General features: G+C 39.0%; 1 protein-coding gene across 2 annotated transcripts in view; it reads right to left on the minus strand.

The window, feature by feature from the left end:
• Positions 1–18,492, minus strand: part of STXBP5L (syntaxin binding protein 5L) — a gene marked incomplete at its 3' end in the record, with an annotated part of 212,603 nt that overhangs the window by 33,566 nt on the left and 160,545 nt on the right. For both annotated transcript variants that reach the window (XM_082013863.1, XM_082013862.1), the window contains one exon: positions 13,905–13,970. In XM_082013863.1, the coding sequence (XP_081869989.1) occupies positions 13,905–13,970 (66 nt within the window). The remainder of the gene's footprint in view (positions 1–13,904; positions 13,971–18,492) is intronic.

Genomic DNA, 18,492 nt, shown 5'->3' on the forward strand with positions numbered 1-18,492 from the left:
TTCCCCTCCATTTGGCACTTGTCAGACTTCGTCTTAAGTCCTGTGCCCAGTGTTGGGCTCCCTGTTACAAGTAAGATATTGACATACAGGCATGAGTTCAGGAGGGGTCCACCAAGCTGGTAAGGGAGCTGGCACACAGCCAGAACGGGGCGGGGGGTTTCAGCCTTCAGAAGAGAAGACTGAGGGGCGACCTTACTGCTGTTTGCAACTACCTCATAGAAGTATATGGAGAAGGTAGAGACAGACACTTGTCCGAGGTGCACAGTGATCAGATGAGGCAAAGGACACAACTTGGAACCTGGGAAATTCTGGTTAGATGTTAGGAAAAACTTTTTTCTTGTGTGGATGATCAAATACTGGAAGAGGACACCCAGAGAGGTTGTGGACCCCCTGTCCTTGGAGGCATTCGAGACTCAACTGGACATTGCCCTGATCTACCTTGTCTAACTAGACTTGCTTTGAGCAGGGTGATGGCCTAGCCAACCTCTAGAGGTCCCTTCCAACCTTAATTATGTTATGATTCTAACTATAAGCAGAGTTCGGATGATTCCTCAATTCAGCTGGTATTTTTAGACTGAAAAGTGAACAGAAGTTACCTTTCTGGAAGGAGACACACACTAGACAGTCCATAAAGTTCCTTGCACGTAAAAACGCATATAATTTTCAATGTATATTGCCAAGTAATTCAAGAAAAGCATTGTTACAGCTGGATGTCTGAATTGCCTTTTCTAAAAATGACAGACCAGGGAGGAAAGCATCTAATACAATTTCAAAATGTCTGAAATATTATTTGGCATGGTAAACAGAATTACAGCTCCAGAGCCAGAAAAATTAGTACAGAACGCTCCACTTAAAATCTACTGGTTTGTTCAATGCAGCAGGAAGAAAAAAACAGATTAAAAGCTTCAAAATTTTGCCAGTGCCTAATGTCTGCTGTAAAATACTTTGAAAGTGTAAAGGAAGAATTGCTGTAACTCCACTGCTCATCCTTGAAATAAAAATGAGGTCTTCTTTACGATATCCGGGTACTGTTTCATAGGCTTGGGAGCACCTAGGAAGTGACACTTCCTTGCAATGGAATGCAAAGGCATCAAATTGTAGATGTTTTAACATTATAATTCTATTATAATATGCATAAATCTTTATGGAAAGAAAAATAATAATCTCATACAAAATGGACAACATGGAATACAGTTATAACCAAAGTGCCTTTTTCTGACTCCTGCAATTCTGTTTTATGAAGCCAACTTTCAGAATTAAAGTTTTTGGTCCTCTGCATCAGAAGACATTTCTCAAATCCTTGAAAAAAATTGAGCTTATTTGGTACTTTGTCTAGTTTTTCACTGCTGTATAAAATGGGAGACATTAACTCTGACCTGGTGAAGAATTCATTCACTGCTTATAAATCTCTGCTGAAAGCACAGGAAATTATATTAAACTTTTGAAAATCACAGCTTAGCAAGAGGAAACAAAAGATGTCTGTCTGCATTTACTTTTGTTCTTTGGCTAATAAAGTCTAGGTGATAGCATAAATTCTTACAGTGAAACCATCTGTTCATAGGAATTAAATAAAAATTAGCAGTTACTGAGTATCTCCATTGTTAGTTAGGACTTCTGTCTAGCTCCCTGTGACCACCTGGAAATTTTGAAAGTTTTTAATGAGATGAGCAGAAATACTTCCTAAAAGAAAAATAGGAGCTGATGCTCAAAATGTCTGGTGAAGCAAAGTTAGAAAACTCTCATATAAAAGCAGCTGTGTATATGCTATATCCCAGATTCTCCACTTGATTAAATTAGACTAGGATTATCCCCATAATTCATTTCACTGCAACAGTGCGTGGAAATGTAGATGATCTTTTCAGAAAACTTTGGGAAACAGTATTAGGTTCAAAAATAAAGATACTATCATTCAGAGCTGGCTCTGAAGGATAATAGGGAAACTGTACAGTATATGTAACAGCAATGTCACATATTCCTTCTGGCCAACTCAAATAAACATTGGGTTACTGTGATCTGCAGTAGTTAAAACGATCAAGAAGTTTCAACGTATCCCTACATATGGCATATTCTCACATTTCTGTGTGGAGATATGGCATCTACAGGTGACAAGTCCTTCTGCAAGGGTAGATAATAATGACTACATCAAAATAAAAAGATGCTGAAGTCAACTTTATCAGTCATGTAAAGGTCAAAATGGAGTCCCAAAGTGCCTTTAAGTCATGAAAATCCTGAGAAGGTTTAACTAGACCATCCTCAGTCATCAGATCACACATTATTCCCTTAAATGCTAGCAACCTACTCCCCAGGCACTTCTCAGTACCAGCAGCACCTCCACCTGAAACAGATTTAACTTACACTTAACCTCTACTATTACAATTCAAAGCAAAGTGAGAGCAAGGACATTACATGAGCCAGATGCTAAGAAGGGAGCAAAACTGTAAGCTGCCAAATGCTAATGTATTTCCCAATTAGCTGCAGTCGGCGCTGAGAATAGGCAATGTATCAGCACTCTGTAAAAAGCTATGAGCCAGAGCCGATGGGATGGATGGACAATATCTCTTCATCTGGGAGTGGTGACCTGAATATCTTTACAAGACGTGTGGGCCAGAGAGTATTGTTATCCCCTGAATATTCAGACTATGGGTACAATCTCAGGCAACAGCCAAACAGTGGATAAATAATCTCTACGAGCTCTGCCAGCGGAGCCAGGACATTTTGGAGCAGAAGTAAATGAAATGCAGTCATTATTCATCACCTTTTCCAGGAACTGCCATTTAAATTTAGCTCCTTACATTGAGAAAAAGATGCTTTTTCCAGCCTGTTGTAAACTAAGCTATCTATAATTCAGCATAGTTTTAATGGCTAGAATAACTAACAGGAATCTTCTGCCCTTTTAAGATAGTCACGAAGGAGAACTGAAACAAGTTTTTTTGGTTTGTTTCAGGTTGTTTTTTTTTTTTTTTAAAACCTTCCTCTGCAGTTGATTAGCTATGAGTAACTGCCAGCTTATACATTGAATGCTGCTTCCACATGTTTTATCCTTAGCCATTCACCAAGCTTCCTGGTAATATGAGTGCAGAGTATCCAATAGCTGTGGCAGTAACAACAAACAGAATGCTTAGGTGGCAATTTGATAATACCTTTTGGTCTGCATGAAGCTTTTGAAATTAATGAAGTTCTACTAGTTTCAGCAGGATGTTGAAATAGACCTTCTTGGAACAGGCTGCCCAGGGAGGTGGTGGAGTCACCATCACTAGAAGTGTTCAAAAAACATGTAGACGTGGCACTTCAGGACATGGTTTAATGGGCATGGTGGTGTTGGGTTGATGGTTGGACTTGATGATTTTAAAGGTCTTTTCCAACCTTAATGATTCTGTGATTCTTAGACTTATTTTTAGTTCATACCTAACTTGTTCTACATTATTAAAAAATAATGAGTACAGGTAAATAGAGGAATGGTAGAAACATGACTCTTTTGAAATCAAAATCAGACAGGATTATGCATTCCATTAATCTTCAAACTTCCCTACATATGTCATATGATTAAGATCGATCATCATGCCTCCTATGCTCTTAGGTCGAATTTGTTTAACTTCTACAGCTTTCCTTTTGTACATAATTGTCCTGCTCCCTGATCCTTGGGGTTTTGTGGGTGGTTTTTTATTGGTTTTGTTTTGTTTTATTTTAAAAGCATAAATCTGCCTTCAATTTGTCAATGTATTCTAGGCAACACTTACAATATTGTCCAGCTCCCAGCATGATTACAGGAAAGCTGATGGTAGGGCAGGTTTTTCACTGATAGGTGACTTTAAAAGTGGTCTGTCTCAAGATGCTGAACAGAATCAAATCTTAATACTGATTCCTATATTATACAGTAAAGCCCTCACCACTTCTAGTTACCTTGATTTGTTTCTTGCTTTTCTAAAAAAGCTATAAATCCAGACTTTTACACATCAGATGTACATTTTTCTTGTGTTATGATTCGGGTTTTAAATCTATTTCATGCTATGTGTCTGTCAAGTTATAGATTTCTAATAATACTACCAAAAAGTTCTGTAGACTATGGTTTAGCCTTAGGTTCTACCCTATGGCTATTTTGATGCTCTAAGTATTCACCTTCCCTCTTATTAGCTAGCCTGTTCGTTTAGTGGTAAACATTAATTTTACAGGTCTATAGCTGCCTACATCATTCCTGTTATCTTTTTGGAGTATTATCAGTATTACTATTTTCCACTCCAAGTTTTTTTGGGGTATATGCCTACATTCCTAGTTTCTCAAACATCACTGTTAACATGGAGTAAATTATTTAAACTAAATCACTCTGTACACTGAAACCTGCACAATCTGGATTGGATTTACCAATGATTTTTCAACATTTATTTACTTAATCTTTATCAGGAGCTATTAAGAGTTTTCTAAGTAAGTTCTTCAGTCATTTATAATGTGGAAGACATATTTATTCCCCTGACTTTTGCCTTGGGGAACAGTGCTATATTGGTTAATACATGCACATGATTCCCATTGACAGAAACTAAATTCAGCTGCATTATGCAAGGATGTGATCCAACTTTAATTTATATCTTGAAAAAGACACTCAAAGTAATGAGGTATGGCTACACAGCTTTTTCAGTGATCTTATATGAGAAATTTCCCATGAGAGCAAAACTAGAAAGGATTCCTTGAGACTGAGAACATTTAAAGACAATTATAAAAATCTTTGTGTGAACCACACATTCCAACCCAAATGCCAGGAGCAATCCCCTTTACGTGGATATTTAAGAGGGCATGATCTGCCCCAAACATTTTTAGGTTATGCAAGATGTTGAATTTTAATTTTAGGCTTTTTTGAGGTGAAATTTCTGCTCTCACTTACCATGCATTTCCACTGAAATATTAACGAAGAATTGAGAAAAAAGTTACAGCAAACAGTGTAATTAACAGTTGGCTTAGGTAAGTCTCAAGGAGAGGACTGAGACACAAATGACTGGTTTCTGATCTGACTTCTCAGAAGTTCAAAGACACCATAAAATATACATGTTCAACCATCGTATCACTGTTGTGGCACAGAACCTGTGCCTCAAATAAAGAAAATAGACTAATGCATGCATTGGGTGTTATAGGCAGAGATAAACATCACTGACAACCGGTTATAGTGGCTCAAGTGTGTGAAAAGTTCTGGAGCCTTTTCATAATAAAATATTACACACACAGTGTGTAATGACTGGCAAAATGTGTCTACATGAAGTAAATGAATATTAAACAGGCAAAATGCTGAGAGCTGCCAACAGAACTGTATGGGTTAATAGGTGGTTTTTAGAAAGCCTTTTCAGACGAAGCCTCCAAGGTTATTGTGTTATCTCATGAATCTGTTGGAAAAACGTTTTGCCAATGAATGTAAGGAAGTTTAAAGCTGTTGGCTTTCGCCTACCGTACCAAGATCAGTCTTAAGATCTGTTGGCAGACTTAACTTTCTTGATCCTTTAACTGAAACAACAGAAAAAGGAGAAAGGCAGTTGTTAATAAGTAAGAAAGAAAAAGGAAAGAGGGAAAACAACATGCCATCTTCTGGTTATACCATGTTGCAAATTTGTAGCGCTTTTTTTTTTTTTTAAATGAGCATATAAAGGCAGAATTATGATTTAAATATCTTCATCTACACCATTCAGCAAAAATAAATGTAACTGAACAAAGAAGCACTGGAAGAAACATTACTCCAGCTCTCAAGAAGTGAATGGTGCTCTACACAGATTTGGCTGTATGCTGCAATATCTTACCTTGTGATGACAGGAATGATTAAAAAAACAACACAAATGAGATTAAGGCAAATATTGCAAATGCTGGTTATGCAGCATATCACAAATATTTAAAAACCTGGAAACCAATTTAATAAGAGGTTGCCATGAAATTATGAATTCTGATGACATCATACCTCAAGATACCATTTGAAAAAGAGAGGGCATATTGTACAGGTAATGGAGACAGAACACACTATTGTAACATGACGGAAAGGAAGACAGATTGCACAGAAACGAAATACAGCAGCTTCAGGATATAATGTGGTGTTATCTAGACATCAAAATATTGCACTAAATTTAATGAAGATTTAATTATCTGTTGTGTTCCAATTATGCAACAAAACTATGATTTTGCTTCTGTTCAAAAATGTTTTCATTTCCTTACACATGAGCACAGTTTTAAACAATGAACACCAGAGAACCGAAATGAAGCATGTCTTGTAGCAGTCAGAACGGCATTAAATTTATTAAAAGAATGCCTTAAGAAATCTTTTATTAATCATTCAGAAGACTTAATTTCCAAAATGATTCTTTCATTTTGAATTCACTCAGTATTTTTTCACATTGTTTTCTACCTTTTACCCTTTACCCATACTGTTTGTTAGTAGAAATGAACAATTAATTATTTGTCAGCTAACTACTATACTTCTAAAGAAAGTCTCACATGGTAAGTATCACAGTGACAGGAACACTGGGACATATGAATATAAGAAACAAGTCCTTTGTCATTCCTGTTGAATAAGCTTTTAGGTCAGAAGGATGCCCCGAAGAGCCACTTACCATTTCAAGTCACAGAACCCCTAAAAAGAAATTCTGCTGCATTCCTTTGCAAAGTGTCATAAACTACAAAGTCTGCAATGAGGCAAAAGAAAATATCAGCTGGCACCTATGCTAGATGTCTGTCTGTCTGTCTGTCTGTCTGTCTTTCGGGAAGTGTAGGGGAGCCCTTCAGGCTCTTCAGCAACATTTTGCTATCAGTAGAACCAGCATAGCCCTCCCAGTAACCCATTTCTAGCTGTCACTTTAACTGGATACTTTGGGACAAGGCAAAGAGATCTTTTCAGATCAACCCAACATCAAAATACACATCGCTAACGCTACTCCATGAAAATTCTTTAATTTGGATACCAAGTGTTAGGCTCCTACATCCATTTTGAGCATTCACACAAAGGGCAGCTTGATTTTCAGAACAGCCTTTTAAAAACATTCCATTTATCTGAGCAGTTGTCATACACTCTTTCAGACTGCAAATGGAGGGTACCATTCCAGAAAATCAATGCTTTGCTATAGAGGAAGGAGAATCACTTGTGGTATCATCTCCTTTAAAGGAAAGGACAACATCTGGCCCAACCAGCCCTCTGAAGAAGGATTACCGATTGCTAAGGAAGGCTGTGGGACACTTTACTAACAGGCCAGGATCTCGAGCAGGCTATTTCAGAGCTCTAAAACCTAACTGCGTCCAACACTAAGGAGCCGCTTTCGTGCCGTCATGGTGGAGGCTTTGAGCTTTGCAAAGTGGTTGTTTAACCGCGTCTGTTTCTGTGTGACTGGTGTTTCAGTATAACAGGGATTACATGTCTCGCGTTATACGCCACCACTGCTCCCGAATCGCGGTACGCATGCCTGAACTGCGAGGATGCAGAAGTAGCTCCCAAGCGCTCGTGCGCGGGCTCACACGTGACATGCGAAGCGCTCACGTCCCGATTCCCCTGAAGGGCTCTACACCGAGTTCAGAGCTTAGCTGCCACAGCTGCCCGCGAATAGAACAGGCATGCTGTACTGAAGGCTGCGATCTAACACGGGCAGTTGCAGGATGCTGAAGAGAAAGAGGACCAGGAAGAGGAGGAGTGTGCAGCTGATGAGCTGGTCCGTGTGTACCGGGCTAGAGAGCAGGGGACATGGCGAGTTGGGGGCCAAAAGGCAAAGGAGACGCGGAGCGTGAGGAAATGAAGGAAGTGCAGTTGAGGAAGCCGGAGGGTTACTCCTACCACCATCTACACCACCAAATTTGGAAATTTTTGGCATAGGACATGATAGTGCTAGGACTCAGCGTGAACCACTGTGAACAGACCACGTCTTTGAGGGTAAAAGCAAAAGAAGGAGCTGGTTGCTTTCATGCTTTACTGTGATTAAAGCTGTACATATTACTTTGTTCTGGGTAAAACCAAGATTTTATGGTTAAACAGACCAGAATGTGGATATTGTTATGTAACCTATTTTTAGTACCTAAATCATGTATATTTTATTATCTCTACATTTATTATAAAGGAGGATCATTCAGGTAAGCCTATCTTGCTGAAAAAGAGCTTTTGAAAACCAGTCGAATTTAAGAATGGAGTGTAAAGGTTCAAGAGACCAGAGGAGTTGTTTGTTACCATTACTTGTTTATCAATCAGAAATTGTGATGTCGGCAGCGCAAAGCAAGATGGCCCCTGCCCAAAAGAGCTTAACGTGTAAACATCACGTTATCCAAGCGTGGGACGAGAAAGAGGTGCAGACAGAGTTCATAGGTACGGTCGGCAGCTCAGCTCAGCTCGCTAAGCTGAGCACCCAGGTCTCCCGAACCAGATAACATCTTATCCTGTAGCCATATGGTTCCCATCAGGCTTCCAAGGAAAACACCAAGGCACAACCTATGAGACGCAGCGGCGCACTTCCCTTGGCTGCTACAGCAGGACTGCAGTCAGAGAAGTCAGGCTTATTCAAAATGAAGCTGCCTTCATATGTCTCTCTTCCTAGCGGGCAGCTTCTGCCCCCGCAACGCTTTGGAATATCAGTCACGGTCTCCTTCTGCTAAAGCACAGATTTAAGAGCTTAGTATCTCGATACCCACTCGGACAAGGTACTCGGCAAGGTCCTGGAGGGCTGGCTGCTGGGGCTCAGGGCCAATGTAGAGACAGCCCTCTCCCTTTGGCGGCCTCAGACAGGGCACCCCGGGCAGGCCTCTCCCCACGGGAGCCGCTGTGAGGCTGAACCTAACCCTCACCCCTCCGGCGAGCTGCCGCTCCTGCTGCGCTGCTGCCGCGGCCCTGCTTGAGCCGGACCTGGGCTCGCGGGCAGAGAGGTTCCCCCGCCCCGGACCCGCCTGGCGACCCCCAGGCTGCGTTTGGCCCCGCTCCCACCTTCCTGCTCCGTAGGAGCCTCTGGCCCTCGTTGGCAAGCTCAGGCCCCCTCGAGCCCCGAGCCACGCACCATGGGCTGCACGGGGGTACCCCCATCGCTCCCCCCGAGCCAAACACCATGGCCCAAACCCAGGTCCCCACTTCCCCTCCTCTGCCAGCTCATGCTGCTCCCTGTTCCTTGCTAGTCCCTACGTACACCTCCTTTCTCAAGACCTTGAGCAAGCATGAACCCGCCTGATCAGAACCTCCCCCACATATCGGAAGAAGTGGTAAAATGTACCTTCTATTCACAGTGCAGGAGCTAACCTCTCTTTAATGATTAATTTTTAAAAATTAATTAAAATTAATTTAACATTAATTTTTAAAAACATTCTTTTTATCTTGATATAAATAAGCAGAAATAGTTATGCTGGCAGGACTATCAGTAATCAAGTTTCAAAATAAATTACGTTCTGTGTTTTCCACACACACAAAATGTTTTGAAGCATTTACTTTCTGGCTTGTTTTCTGTAAGAATGTAATTTTCAAGATGAGTCAAATCTCTTGAACTACTTTGCAGTTACCCACAAGTTAAAAAAAGAGCAATTGTTAGAAACTTAATAATTTTCTTCTTGAAACAAAGCTATTAAGAAATACTTCATGTAGGAAAGTAGGAGCTTGGCATGGCATAGCCCTAATCCCAGCAGATTTAGCTGATGGAATGAATCAGGACAGCAGCACTTGGAAATCACAATACATACAAAAACTCATAATCTTGCCATCAGGGACCTGTTCCAAAGCTCCTGGGAATCAATTGTGGAAATTTTTATGTAGCCTTCTCTAAGCTCTATAGTCTTAAAAGCGTTTTAGATGCAAACTCCCAACATGAAGGTGATTTCTTAAGAAAAAAAACACAAATGCACTTTCATTTTAGAACACACATTTGAGAAGTCACTCTCCTATACACGGACTGATGAAATTCTTTCCTTCTGGTCTTTGAAAGAAGTCTAAACTGGCCACTGCATCTCACACAACAAAGTTAAATGACCTCTCCAAGATGCATTTTCTTGTGCTCACAGTGTATTCTCAACTACGTGCTTCAATATGAAGCTGCATATAAATGGCTGAAGCAGCAAGGGACATATATATTATATTCCTAAGAGCCCTGAATAAATTTTTCTAATGAGATGATAAAAACAAAGGTAAACTTTACTGTAATGAGTACTGTTCTGTAATACATTATCTAGTAATTAACTCCAGCACTGGATGTAGCACCATTTACATGATGAGTGCATACAAGGCCTCAGAGTTTTTTATTTTGTTTTAGAGCTACTGAGCTCTGACATGCCATTGCAAAGTGAATGTAGTACAAAATCCTAACATTTACCTCCAAATCACAAAAAACAATCAAAATGCAGTTTGTCTTTCTCCATGAAAAGAGCATGGCATGCATGAGTAAGAATAAGATGTTCTGACAGTATGGAAAAATCCTTATCTCAACTGTTCTTTATATGATCTGAGGGTTTGGTGGTTTTGGTTTTTTTTTTTTTTTAAGCCAATCACCATTATATGGCATGCCATGCTGCATCACTGTTCTCATGAAACATGCTTTATATAGATAAATGTTTCGGGGGTTTTTTTATTTTTAAAATTTTTTGTTCCACAATTTTTACCAGTGTTATTCCATATATATATTTCTATATCTTGAATGTATTTTATTTACAGTGGAAACTGCCACAGGTCAGATATTCACAAATAAGCAGAATCTTTCCAATGGCTTTATTAACTTTTTGTCTTCATGTAAAGCACTGGAAATGCATCACTATGGTATTTAAATACTAATTTAATTAAAACAAGATACCAGTGGTTAAGGAAGAGTCTTCCTCTCCTCTGCCTGCTACTCTTAAAATGCAAGGTTGGTATTTCTTCACTTGCTGCTACCCTCTGTGTGGCAGTGTGAATTTCAGAGAAATTTTCATCGAAGGGTTTCCTTTCATCTTCTGGTCTGAAAGATGTTCAGAATGGGAATCTGATTTTTCAGTTACACTGTCTGCAAAGCCATGCTTTAGTACATAGTACAGGAGGAGCATCTGAAAAGTCAGTCTTGTGAAACAAGCTTAAAATTTTGCTTAATGAAGAAGTTGGATTTGTACTGAATTAGAAACGAGCCATGCATGTAAAATAAGGAGTATTCTTCAGCATCAAGTCTCTTGCTCAGTGCTCCAACACTCATATCAGTGATAGAACACAAATGCCTAATTTTGATTTGAGGCAGAGAAGAGAAACAACAAAGCTGAATTACTGAGTTGACCTAGTCTGGTTCCACAGAAGCTTAGCCAGAAGTTATAACATTGACAAGCAGTAGGACATCACAGGCAAAATACATTTTTTGGGGAAACTGAGATGCTTCAGGCAGGCTAAGCAATGTTCAGGATCAGACCAAGAGGTGAGGAGGCAGAAGATTTTTCAAATTCTCCAAGAAGCCTTTATCAACACTGTTCTTACAGGCCTGGTTGGAACTGAAATCTGACTAAGTTACTAATGGCTCTCTTAGAGGTAAAACTGTTTGTGTCTACATTGGCAATCAGTGTAGTGGAGGTGTCCTTCCTAGGCATTGTCTTGGAGACTCAAAGTATGTGCGTGAGCATAAGTGTTGTTCCTCAAGTCATTCCCCTTCTGATGGAAGGAACCGAGGATGAACTTGCTCACCACCATGCCATAATGTGTGTAGCGTTTGTCACGTAGACTAGTGTTGTCCAGCAGTTTGCAATTTGTGTATGCATTGTGCATACCCAGGGCCAGTAACTGGCATGAACTTCACTGCCAGGGTGAAGAACTGATGGTGATGTGGTCTGGCAACCATCATGAATCTGCAACAAATCAAACTCTGTTCCTTCCATCTTTGCAACCTCATCAGTTGGTGATGTAGTCATACCAGTAGGATCTTTGCTGGGCAGCAACTCGAATCACTTGACTCAGCAGTCAAGTGTTCTGTCTGCTAAATTTCTGAAGGATTAAGTCTTGGCCTATCTTCAGCAGAGGTATGTGGTCACTGGTTTTACAAACACAGCTACCCTGGGACTCCACAGAGGAGAGCACACTTCCATTATGGAGCTTGTTTGCCATGAAGTTTAAATAGACCAAAGGCAAGACTGGAAGTAGAAGGATCCTTCCTGATGAATCCGTAACTACGCAGATCAATCAGCAGTGTTTTATGAGGAAGAAATGTTACCCAGTGCAAAGGCCGTGATGGGAGGCCGTGCTGATAAGCACGAGGTAGTTCTGCTCCCAAGTTCTTGGAGGTCACAATTTTGAGGTCAGTTACTCCAGATGATTAGACCGGATTTTGCCCAGTTTTAGAGTGGGTATACCAAAGCAAAATTATTTTAATTTTGCATTAATTAAAAATTAATTAATACAAGTCAAAGTAATTTCTATTTTAAACAGCAGTTACTTCTAATAATATTTTCTGCCTACAAAATTGCACCTGGTTCCACATTTTAAAGATTCAACTATAGCTTGGAAAATAACATGGAAGGGCTAAAATAGGAAACATAAATAAATGTGCCATGTTTTCCCTGATGAATGATCTCCAAAACAGAAAAGCAGAATAAATTTTGGAGCAAATTATCTTAAATTTATCTAAAATAGATATTTTTGATCAATAGCAGAATGAAAAATTGAAGTTAACTGCAGAAAAAAGTAAGGTGCTATAGGAGTTGCTCATCATTATAAAACTAAGAACATATGTTTACCAAGTCAGTGATCTCTTAGTTTTCACTAAAAAGAGAAAGAGCGTTTGCAGCTCGTTTCTGGAGAGAAGATTGAAAAGATGAATCCCAGTGAGCCACACAATAAATTATACTGTGTTATCAAATGTTTTATTTTAAAGCTCATATCATGCATTTCTGAGGCACAGCTCAAGAGTTTGAGCTCCTAGTGTTATACCAATATTATTAGAGCCTATTTCACTTTCATATTCCCATGTCTACAGAACTTGGGTTGCAAATAGTACAAGGACATACATACTTCAAAACAGCTATTTTGTTTTAGTTCTTGATGCATCAGGGAAACAGTTTTTAGTTTCAAATTTTTGTAAATTACTAATTAGTGGCTTCCATTCAAGATTAATGTGTCCTGTTATAATAAAGTAAAATATATGAAATAAGAAGAGAGGAATTGAATAACATATTTGTGGGAATTTTTTACCACAACTAAGGCAAAAAGAAAGAAAAGTATCTATCAATACTTACCAAACTACAAGGAAAAGAAGTGTGATATGCATTCCACAAGTAAAATGAGTGTATCACAGCTACACCTGCTTGTTTTCCATCACATTTAAAGTCAGCTACTAGAAAACAGCTCTAAGCAATGATCTTTAAGACAGTGAGCTCACATTAAAGAGCTCAATGCAGACTAGGCACTTTCAGGAAAAGTCTCTAGGAAGGAGATGAACTCCACCTTCTGACGGACTATGGGTAGAATGGGAAACATTTATAAATTTTTAAGTGGCCAAGATTTCACTGCTGGATCAAAGTGGTTGATAAGTGAATATTTTTATTTGAGGTTATGCTTCCATTGCAAGTGACATAACTCAGGCACTGGTGGGTTCTAGTCGTTAAAATTTACCATCTGCATACATTATCAAATATTTTCTCTCTATATATAAAATTATAAGGACTCCCTACAGAAAAAAAAAAGTCAGAAAGCCTCTTAAGAAAATGGAAAAACAAGCCTCTAATAGGAGGATATAGGAATATACCTGCACAGTGTCGTTAATTCAAACGTTTTCAGACTCTTCACCTCAAGATGCGCCATGTACATTTATTTTTTATTTAAGTAAACAGACTTAGGATTTTATTGTGCTTTGTAATAAGCACTTCTCCAGTAACAACTTCTCCTTGGAACTGTAACTATGCACTTCGTTTCTTAGGGGTTAATGACACACAGCGATGCACGACAGGAATGGCTTACACAGACTGCAGGAAGAGAAGCCAATCACCTTTACCTGAAGTGGGAGACTTGCAACGCTCTAGCTCCAGGGAAACTGGACTGTCACTGAGTTCAGTCAGGCCTGAAAAAACGGAGTTAAAAAGTTAAGTTACAATCTAACAGGGCATGCTTCAACTTTCTTGGCTGATGATGTTCTGCACTTTAAAGTCAGTTTGGAGAAAGGGGTGGTGTGAAATGCGAGGGAAATCTCTATTTCAGATAACTGCAGTTATCAGGCTGTCACTGCAGAAATTTAGGTCCGCTTTAAAAATCACACCGCTTGTTAACTCAGATTTGTTTTCCGAGTGCCTCAGGGTAGACAAAGAGTGACTGTACCTAACAAGAGAAAACACGTAAACATACTTTAAAATTTAAATGTCTGTGATATGAATCGAACTCGTTCATCCCTGTCAAGCTGATGTGGAAACAACTCTATGCTTTCAACTGCTGCAGAATGCAGGGAAGAAACCTTAAAACAGGGGGAGAAGAGAAAAAACAACCAACAAAACAGTACTGGTGAAAGAAGAAAGTGAATACAAAGATATCACTACTACTATGCAATATTAGGAACTTTATATGAATTCACACAAGACAGCTCATTTTAAAGAGCACAGAGGCAACGATAATGCTCTGAATATAAGAGCATTATATCTACATATGCTGAATATAGGACAGAATTTTTGCACAAGACACCTTATATATTGTTTACAAATATTTGTGAGGAACTCATTTGTAGCAGTCCACCATGGAAGACAGCAACAAGTAAGGAAATCTTAGTTTATACTGCTTAAGCTCGGGCTTGTTTCTGTGATCAAACTAAGATCCATCTTTGGCACAGGTTGCATATATATGTTTATATATATATACACACAAGTTTAAACATGCCTTTTGGCATGCTTGTGAGAGAAAGCCCGAGCTCATGCTATCCTTTACCGTGGGCTAACTGCTGAGAAGGTGGACTGGGCATGGCCGTACCCATTCACACCTAGCCGGTGCGTGCACCCCGTGCCGCCCCATGGCCTACACCGAGCAGGTCACGCTTGTCAGAAGGAGCTCTGACACTTCATGCCGTAGGCTGCCTGGGACCGGCAGACAGCCCAGCACCCGACATCCGTCTGCTAGCAACGGGGACTCACCAGCGCTCAGGTTGCAGAGCCTAGTGAACATCAGCCCACATCCAGACGTGCGTTACTACCGTACTGACACGGTGTTTACACGCACCCTGCCTATGTTGTATCCTGGAAGTCAAACACCCGATCACAACCTTTCAATACGCTTTAATCTGGCACCATGCCTCCTGCAACACGACGTGTTTTAATTTTTACGGCTTCTGGACCCTCAGGCTCAGAGACCCTCATCTCCAAAATTCAAATAGATTCTTATTTTAAAAAAATTCCGCTACCACTCGGTCACCAGTGCTGTTCTCTTTGTATTAAAAAGTGGGATCTTAATGTAGCTACTGATATTTTTATTACAATGTAGTTTTGAATGGCTCTGAGAAATGAGGAGAATCCAGAGCCCCAACAAGAAGAATAAAAAGCTCCTACCGCTAACAAAGCGGCGTGAGTGCTAGCACAACTTTGAGAGCGCTTTGGAAAAACAGCAGTATTGATTTGGCCTGTTAAGTAGTAATGACATATTTGCTCCTGACTTTTAAAACAAAAGATCACAATCCAGACACTAACGTTGAAAACCAAAGATTATTTTGAGAAATGTACCTGAATCTTTCTTTGATTCAACTTAGAATGTGTGAGAGAATTTTATATTCCAATCAACTGAGTCCAGTCACTTCTTGAAGTTATGATAGAATGGAGGAACTGCAACCATTTAGGGACCCTCTCTATGTATAGCTTTCTTACAGCAAATCGTACTTCTGCCTGACTCTGGTGTTTCAGTATGTACCTACAGATTGGGGACATAACTGATTTTTGCTGCAGAAATGTCTGCAAGGTACCGTGGGAGCGAGTTTGCCACATTCACATAACATCAGAGGCCTTAGATAAATAATATTAAATGTTAAACTGTTTCTTTTGCAAATGCAGTATTGGAGATATCAAAATTTTAATGCTAAGGTTATGATGTTGTGATTGAAGAAATTCTTTTAAACCTTGCACTAGTGATAGTTAACAATGTCAAATTCCAAGCGAGATTTTGCTTCTAAATAGAGGGGTTTTTTTGTGGGTTTTTTTTGCTTTTTTTTTTGTGAGTTCACAGAAACAATATTACAGCTCAATATGAATTATGGTGCCACTGACCTAAGTAGAAAATGTACCAAATTGCAGCACTGTTCTGAAAACCCAAGAGCAACCACCGTGAGAGTACCACAAGCTCTTTTTGTCTGGCAACAGTTTTACAACTTACAACAGTAAAGATACAGTTCACTATATGGTATTTAAAAATGGTAAACATGTGAACTGCTCTAGAAATCTAGACTTGTTGTCAAGCCACTGTCACCTCTAACAATGACCATCAACAGAAGCTTTTTACAAAGAGGGCAAATGCCCACGTCAAGCATAGGTGGTACCATGTGCCCTGCACAAGGGCACTGTCTCAATGTCAGACTCTTAGATTTGCTTAAGCACTGCCACTTTCTCCTGCCATAAATCTTTCTTGCTTAGAAATATTATAATGAGTTCTTCTCATTATAATATTATTATAATTATCCATTATATATCCAAAGTATCTCTTAGTCTTATTAAATTCTGAATCCCAAAGATGTTATAGGACAATGAATTGTACAATCAACAAAAGAAATGAATTGTCAATTTTTTATGTTACTTTTGATTCCATTAAATGTTCTCTTTTGTTTCCCTTTGAGATAAGAAAGAGCTCTCAAGCTTTTCTTTGTACTACTGCTTATTTTCTATTGTCATTTCCTTTTTAAGGAAACCAAGCTAAATCTTTTAAATAATTTATCATGTATAAGTATTTCCATGTAACTCTGCTTCCCTTGAATCTCTGAGAGATTACAATAGCTACTGAAGTTAGATTACAAAAATATTTTAACTTTTCATCCTGGAATATTTTAGCTATTTTTAACAACAACAACAAAAAAACCCCAAAAAACCTCACACCAGCAAATTAAGTCCAGGTAGAGCAGAAGAATATAGTGGCAAAATTAAAAGCAAATAACTGAGATTGGCAATGTAAACAACCACCTGCGAGAAGATGTACCCGATGACATAAGGAAATTGGCTTTGATTTGAACACATTATAAACATGTGAAAATAGTGCAAGATGCAAATATATCACGTAAGGCATTAGAGCACTTTTAAAGATACGTGACATGGATATTTTTCAAAGTTTACTGTGGTTCCCATTTCTTCTTTATTAAAGGACCCAGAAATGTACTGTCTAGTATGGAGTAACAAATTTTATGAACTCCTAATTTAAAATTGTTTTTTAAATATTAAATTTCTACCTCCATGATTAAATGATTCAGACTGATCACTTACTTAAAAGAACCCAAAGCCATCACATCTTTGCTTAAAAATAAATGAATTATCAGAAATATTCACAAGACCATAAGTAAGCACAGCGTTATCTTAATCCATCATCTTCACACTGAATTACCGTATTATGTTTCCTTCATGTTTAAATATGATGCATTCTTTGGAAGTGACAGTTGAGAATGTAGCTATCAACCTAAAACTCAACCTATATTAGCTTCTACTGTGTTGTCAGGTGTGATTTAAAGTGTCAATTACTGTTATGTAATGACTCATAACACACAGTTTTCTGTGTCCTCCTGTCAGAGCAAGGTTACTTTTGCTCACATTCCCTCAAGGGACCGGCCTGAAGGATAGTAAGGCGTTCCCACTGATGAGTCTGCAGTCTGAAAACTATTCTCCAATGGATCAACATCTTTTGAACTTGCCAACTTTTTGGATGCTTGATAAAGGCTATTTATTTTCTTGTTTTACCAGCAGATGGTATGAGTTTCTATTAGGAGATGCAAACTGCTTTTGGAAGTTGGTATTTCTATATTCTGCTGCAAACACTCTCTCTCTAGATGCAGTAAATGTACTTGTTTTAGTGTTTGAATATATGTTATCTACCACTAGGTAATAACATATACAACTTGATTTCAGTTGAAGAAACTAAACAAAACAAAAAACGAAACACCACAGTTCTGCACTAGAGAGTTCACTTTACTTGGCTTGGCACTTATTCTTGCTACAAAGGCAGGCGGCTGCCAGCAGCTGTTACAGCAAATGGGACAGGTCATCAACACCAGAAAGCTACCTCCAGCTCTGTACTTACCCTCACCTTAGCCTCTTATTTTCCTCAAATTACTTCTCCTGATAGGACAATCATGTTTCAGTCTCTCCCATTATGTATGCCTACAACTGATTACATTTCTCCTTTTAATTTCTTCCCTTCTTGCCTCTCCCTTCTCACTCTCACCTGTCAAACCAGAGACTGTGCTGTCTTAATGCCCTAAGTCCGCTCTAGACACTTTTGAGCCTAGCCTACACATGTACACATCACTCTTATCAAACTCTTAATAGATTTATTGGCTAAAATTCAAAACAATTATTCCACCACTGTGCTTTGCATATCGGATGCCCTTGACATTGCTGGTTATGTCTTTCCTTTGGAAA

Source organism: Phaethon aethereus, assembly GCF_964289735.1.
Source record: "Phaethon aethereus genome assembly, chromosome: 1".
NCBI lineage: Eukaryota > Metazoa > Chordata > Aves > Phaethontiformes > Phaethontidae > Phaethon > Phaethon aethereus.